The 6,947-nt window shown below is 26.3% G+C and overlaps 1 protein-coding gene across 1 annotated transcript; it reads right to left on the bottom strand.

The window, feature by feature from the left end:
- On the bottom strand, positions 1-5,412 carry LOC131640168 (GDSL esterase/lipase At5g45960-like). Its single transcript, XM_058910576.1, has 5 exons — positions 5,072-5,412; positions 4,836-4,975; positions 4,483-4,716; positions 454-730; positions 1-361 (listed from the first exon to the last, which is right to left on the bottom strand). The coding sequence occupies exons 1-5, from the start codon at positions 5,340-5,342 to the stop codon at positions 168-170; spliced, it is 1,116 nt and encodes a 371-aa protein (XP_058766559.1). The 5' UTR covers positions 5,343-5,412; the 3' UTR covers positions 1-167.
- Positions 5,413-6,947: the final 1,535 nt, after the last annotated feature.

Genomic DNA, 6,947 nt, shown 5'->3' with positions numbered 1-6,947 from the left:
TGGATTTTAATACAATAACATATTATTCACAATATTGATCACATATTATTATATGACACACATAGTATGAGTATGTGTCACATACACAAATCCACCACACTATTTCTTGAAGAAAAAAGATAAGAAAAATTGTTAAGTTTGAGAGGCCATGAACTCAAACATGTATTCTAGTTGTTGACAATGCAATCAATAGTGGATTTGAAAGCCAAAAAAAGATTGTGATATGCTTTCTCTGTAGGGTGAATTGAATCCCAAAACATATACTTAGATGGGTCAGAGCACACATTGCAACCCTTATTGCACAAAAGTGCTGCTTCAATATATCCACTTCCACAACATCCACTATTAATATCTTCAAAACCTGCCACATATAAACAAAAATGTTACCACATAAAATTTTCTTGCATTATTCTCTAGAAAATGAATTTGAAAATTTAATTACAATTTACAAACCATAATTTTTATGTGATTGAACCATATTGGCTAGGGGTTCATATATGTCAATGTAATAGGTTTTTGCAGGTGAATTTGAGGAATTGAGGTGAAGCTGCATTGTGTTTAATTCTTGTTGAAGGAGTTGATTGTAATCTTTAGCAGCAGAGGAAAATCTTTGGATACAATTACGTTGTGAGAAGGCATTAGGGGAATTCATTGTGATCATGAAAGGTAGGCATCCCATGGGAGGGACTCCAGCTATTGCAATTTTTTGAGCACCTTCTGCCAATAATTCCTGGCCAAATTATTTTGGGAGATTAGTTTATAAACTTCATTGGAAAGTTCTTAAGCATATAGTAATTGAAAATAAATTTATCAATTATAAAATATTATATTATTTTAAAATTGAACAATATTAACAAAATTAAGAGCTGTATTATTGAATTATAAAATAAATAAATACTTATATTATTATATTAAAATAAATAGTAATTTAATAAAAATATACTTTTTATAATTTAATAAAAATAAAATACATAAATATATATTATACGACTATGGACGACTATGAAATATGGTGATACTAAGATATTCATACACGTACCAATACGAGTTTATTTTAGTGGTAATTAACTATGCACATGTACATATCCAATATTGTGCGTTTTTACTCTACTTGTTCTGAGTGTTTTTGTTTTTACTGATATTAACTGATATTAGTTGGTTCGATTGTCATCCCTACTTAAAACTAGTTTATTGTTACTTATTCTATTTTAAATTGAATGATTTATTTGTATAATCTATTTAATATTATTTGAATTAGTTTTTAAAAATTTTCTAATAATAATATAATGGTTAGAATTTCACTTTCAAAGGTGAATAAATAAATGTTAGCGGATCCGAACACGCTTCAGTTTAATCGGATGTCTCTGCTCGGATACCAATAGAGTTGGCATGACGAGACTATTTTTAATTTTTAATTTTATATTTATTATAAAAATGTTTATGTTATTTATCTATACATGATAAAAAAAATTAGTGCAATTTTTTTTTGTTTTTATAATTTTCTTATACTTTTAATCAACTAGATTATTTATTTTAGGACAGAAGAATTAATTGGTATGAACATGTTATATAAATAAGAAGTATATTTAATGAATTGTTGCTTACTATATAGGAATATATTTGATCAAAAAAGCATAATCCAATGCACCCACTAGTCTAAATAAATTTGGCTTAATAAGTTTGAACATAATTTTTAACATGAGGACCTCATAGAACTCTTCCCTACTTTAGAATTAGGTACAAATCCTTGTCCATTTTCATTATGGGATGATAAGTACTAGTAGTTAGCAGCACTCATCATGATAACAAGTAGTAATAGACCACATTTATTAAGAAACACTTCATATATTAATATACTATTAAATTAAAAATTATTATTTTAAAATTAAAAAGTATGATTTTTTTAAAAATTGTTTATTTTTATTTCCTATTTAATTATGATTAAATGTATTAATGATTATGAGTCAATTCATGAATCCGAACATTTCAATCCAACATTCTTTTTAATCCAATATAATTCAATTAAATTCAAATTCAATCAGAATCAATCCTTTACAACTCAAAATGTTTGATTTAGATTTGACATTTTAAATCTACAAACCTATGAATTTGTTCTATTAATATTAAATTTTCAATCACAATATTTACCACTACTTATGCTTTTTTAAATTATATTTTTAATTTTTATTATTTAATATTTTTTAATTAAAATTGATTTTTAAAGTTAAGTATTATAAATTTTTTTAAAGTTAAGTATTATAAATTTTTTTAAAGTTAAGTATTATATATTTAAAATAATTTGATTATTAAAATTTTATGTTCAAATTACCATTATAAATTTATTCAAACATAAATCACTTTATCTTAAATTCGTTTTTAAGTATAATTAGTTCTTTAAAATTAGACTTTATCCCCTAATACTCCAAACACCAAAACACAAAATTTTAGTTCACTGTATCTCACATTTAATTAGAGGTGGTAAATGAACATTTCCGTTTCGTTTAATTCTGCCTTACAAAAATTTATAAAAAATTAAGACTGGCGATGAAGACTTGCGCACGACATCTTTTAAGTTTAAAAATACAAAAAATTATGTTAATTCTCGTCCTACAAAAATCTGCAAAAAAAAAAAAAGGAAGCAATAAGACAATCACATTATAGGATGCGAGCATAAATTCTTAACCCATTTCACACTGAAAAGCGGACAAAACGAAAATTCTTAACGGACCAAACTCGTTTTACCACCCTTATATTCGGTTTTGATTATAGTTGACTCTGCTTGACCAACATATGCCTATTTTCCACTTTAGGTTACCTTCCTTTATTAAAACAGAAAAGAACTAACACTATATACATGACAGATCACAGTATGGGCTTATGGCCAGTATCCATTTAATCATTCATAAAGCACTCTATCACCATTCTAAAATTAACACCATCAACCATAGTTCCATCTTTGGTTGTAACAGAAAAATCTTGGCAAATGGATGGATTGTCTCAACTACTTTCAACCAACACTTTGTATCATTTGAATTCAGAATCCAATTCTAACCAAACTATTCCTACTCAATTAGTAGTATTTTATAGGAATGTTCATTTATTAGTTTTTGAGAAAAAAACAAATCTAATTTAAAGATAAAAGTATATGTGACTCGATTTTTAATAACTATTTTTTTTTTTAATTTAGTTCAATTTAATATAACTTTTTTCAAACTGATTTTGAATATCTAAATTATTAACTGTAAATTTTTATACTAATAATAATATTTTAAAAATGTGATAATATAATAATTTTGATACAAAATAAAAATTTTATACATAAATTATTTTTTAAACATATAAATTAGTAATAGAAAGATTAAATTGAATTAATAATTAAGTAGAATTAAATAAATTAAAAAGTATATAATAGTAAATCAATATAATATATCTTAGTAATAAAAAAAATTTAAAATACATACATGTGATTTGATTTAATTCTTTAAATTTATTTTCAAATTTTTATATCGGTCTAATTTAGATCAATTTAGATTTGAATACTTTTATATATTTTGTAATTTAAACTTTTTTTTAAACTAAATATTATAATTTAATTTGTTTTATGATAAAACAAATTAATGGAGGTGGCATTTAACTTACAAGTGTACATTTCTTTTTATTTGAATAAGTTGATTTTAGTGGGGTTGGGTCATTATTAGTTTTCTTATCTACTCTCAACTACACTACCCATTTTTGTTGTCTTTGTTTTTCATAATTATTAGGTGTTGTTGAATTGTCTAAGTCTTCCTTTTTTACCACTTTCCATAAAGTACTCGTGTGTTTTTATTGACAAAAGTTTAGTTAATGAAAAACTGGGACCTCACTACCAGTTCTCTTTGGTGCTTTTATAACCATGTCCAAATTCCATTGGGGGACACTATATTATATTCCCCGGCCCGGGAAGCTAAAATTTTATGTTTGTAGTCTTTAATATATATATATATATATATATATATATATATATATATATATATATATATTTCCTTTCATTTTGTGTGGGTGTGTGATCTAGTGGTGAAACGCTTGGATCTCGAGAGTGTGCTCCTCTCAAGGTCTCAAATTCAAATCCGGTTAGATACAGCTTGTTTAGATGTTAGTAAATTTTTTTTTTTTTTTTAAATTATAACATTTTGAATGCTCACTTTTTTTTTTTTTTGGACAGGCCAAAATTCTATGCTCACACTTTAAACTATAAACTATATTCGTTCGGTTGCATTCTATTTTTTACAAACTTTTATAAGAAAGAATATCTTACCATTTAAAAAAGAGAAGCATATTTTATTTTATAAGAAAGAAACCATTCAAGAAAATCTACCAAATAAATAAATATGTAACAAATACTAAAAATCACACTAATGTCAAAATATAAAAAAATTCATATTATCCATTCTTATTAAATTATTATGTGTTTATGCTAGAATTAGTAAAATAATTAAACCAAACCTGTAAAAATTCTTTGACACGTTGAATCAAGAACTGCTGATATCCTAAGAGAGAATAGCTATTTCTTCTTACTGGCAGAGTAAAATAATTTATAGCAAAATCATTTGTTCCAGCACTCATGAAAAACACTGCGTTCTTCATATGATTCTCAGTCCCTTCTTTACCAATCACATTTTCCAGCTTCTTCTTACAATCTCTTAAATATTCCAATTGTTTCGGTATCGGAATCACACTCTGAAATAAAGAAAAAAAAATGTAAGTCCCGATACATAAATTATTTAATAAATTTTAAAAGTAAATTTTTTCTTATAAATAAAATTCTCAGAGGAAATGCCATGTCGAGAGATGCCTACAGAGATAGATGGTGTAAGAGGGTCGAAACCAGAACCAGCAGAAGCAAAACTAACTCCTGTCATAAGCTCATTAACATTGTTAATCACTTTTGGGTCCAAATAAGCTGGAAGAAGCTCTTTTTTCACACCTACATAAGAAGCTGCAAAATGCATTCACACAAACTCACATATCATATACTAACTAAAAATAAATAAAATAATTTGGACTTATAAATTAAATTATTAATAATAATTACCAATGAAATCAGTGGCTAATTTTCCATTGGTGAACCTTCCAGTAGGAACATGGTCAGCAAAATCTTTGCCATAAGGTTGAAAATTGCTTTTGAAAAGTGTTTCTATGTAGTTATTATTTCCAGGGTCTACAGTGGAATCTCCAAACACATAAAAGCCAGAGACTTTTTTGCTTAAATTAGCTTCAGCTCTTGTTGTGAAACATAATATGCTAAGAAAAATGAAAATCGTTTGTATAAATGAAAACAACAACTGCTTCTTAGAGTTCTTCATGTCTGGCTGAAATAAGTTCAATTCAGAAGTTTGAACTTATTATAGTGAAGTGATGATATTGGTGATGTGTTGTAATAGGCCAGGTATATATATAACATTAAATAATGCTACTACATTTATGAGATATAATAAGTAATAAAATTTAATTATTATTATTAAGAAAATTTGATATTGTATTTTTAAATTTTTGATTTATATTTAATTGATAGTATATGGAAAAAGAGAGACAAATATATTTATTGCAACAAACTTATAGTTTTTTAAAACCTGAATAGATTCTCATTAATTTAGTGTATGTTTTATTAGTTGGAATTTAAATCAAAGTATGTCCTTCTGCATATGTGACAGCTTTTTCTCAACTACCTGTGCTAGATTATTAATCATATGGATATCAGTGTATGTCCATCTTTACAATTTAACTGATAGTTTCAAAAATATTAATATGCAGAAATATAAATTCAAATTAAATTTTTTTCTTCAATATTGATGTAATTATATCATATTAAATTATTTATAATATATGGGCAAAAATATATCCACGGTCCTTTAATCGTTATAAGTTGATCTCTTATGTTTTTTTGACTACAAGGTAGTTCTTTATGTTAATTAATGTCTGTGCAGTTAATCTTTTTCACAAGCTCCTTTCCAAAAAAACTGAAGTAACACTGATGGTGCTGATGTATCATTTATAGGTCAGAGATCATCATTAGATTATATAATAAAATTTTCAGAATTTTTAAGTGTATAAAAGTACTTTTAAACTAATTAAAATGCACGTAAAAGGAAGAAATTAAAGAAAAATAGTGAAACAAAAAATAAAATTCTCAAAAAATTACACGAAGTGTGAAATGAAAAAAAAAATTTAAATTTTTAGACCAAAAATGGATTTAATATAAATTTTAGAATTAAAAAAACAAATTAAAATAAAATTAAAAAAACAAATTAAAAAAAATTAAAAAAACAAAATAAAGACTAAGCTAAAAAAATTACTCTTGAAGTAAGTAGTTGAACCCTACTATAAGCACATATACATGATAGAGTTCTCCAATCAGGCAAAGAAAGCACACGAGTTTTTTTTCGCAAGCCAATGCTTTTTGTATCCCTTTCAAAATATAAGTTCGTTAATAGGGAAACTAGTGAGAACTATATATCATTATGAGATTCTCATAAGAATCAAACTACCGCATGCCACATCATGGACAAGATACCCCCTTCTTAAACCTACCACTTAATGATCTAAACAAAAGAAAAATGAAGTAAGGTCCTTAGGAATAGCAAAACACCATCACAGCCATATAAACATCCCATACCAAAGACGATGTCAGATCAAAGGTCATCAATAAATGAGAAATCGACTACGGGAACTCCATGCAAAAAAGACAAGAAATACTTTTGAGATCTTCAATCAGCCTGTGCCTAAACAGATTAACTCGATAGGGGCATCATCTTGGAGAAATTGTCAAGAGAAAACCATCATTTTAGAGGAACCCATCGATCACAGATGAAGGAATGACTAAGTCTACTGAGTCACCCCAAAGAACTAAGGGTAGATACATATCAAAGAGCCCCGAACACACGGATCCACAACAAACACATCATCTTTAT

The sequence above is a fragment of the Vicia villosa genome, unplaced genomic scaffold (assembly GCF_029867415.1).
Source record: "Vicia villosa cultivar HV-30 ecotype Madison, WI unplaced genomic scaffold, Vvil1.0 ctg.002987F_1_1, whole genome shotgun sequence".
In the NCBI taxonomy this organism is placed as follows: Eukaryota; Viridiplantae; Streptophyta; class Magnoliopsida; order Fabales; family Fabaceae; genus Vicia; species Vicia villosa.
Note: the sequence above shows the minus strand (reverse complement) of the source record. Positions and strands in the feature narration are given on the sequence as shown.

Excerpts from the sequence above, each read along its gene's own strand:
- LOC131640168 (XM_058910576.1), bottom strand. The coding sequence starts at position 5,342 with ATGAAGAACTCTAAGAAGCAGTTGTTGTTTTCATTTATACAAACGATT. Across the intron at positions 4,976-5,071 it reads ATTAGCCACTGATTTCATTG|CTTCTTATGTAGGTGTGAAA; the intron begins GTAATTATTATT and ends TGCATTTTGCAG. Across the intron at positions 4,717-4,835 it reads CTCTTACACCATCTATCTCT|AGTGTGATTCCGATACCGAA; the intron begins GTAGGCATCTCT and ends TCTTTATTTCAG.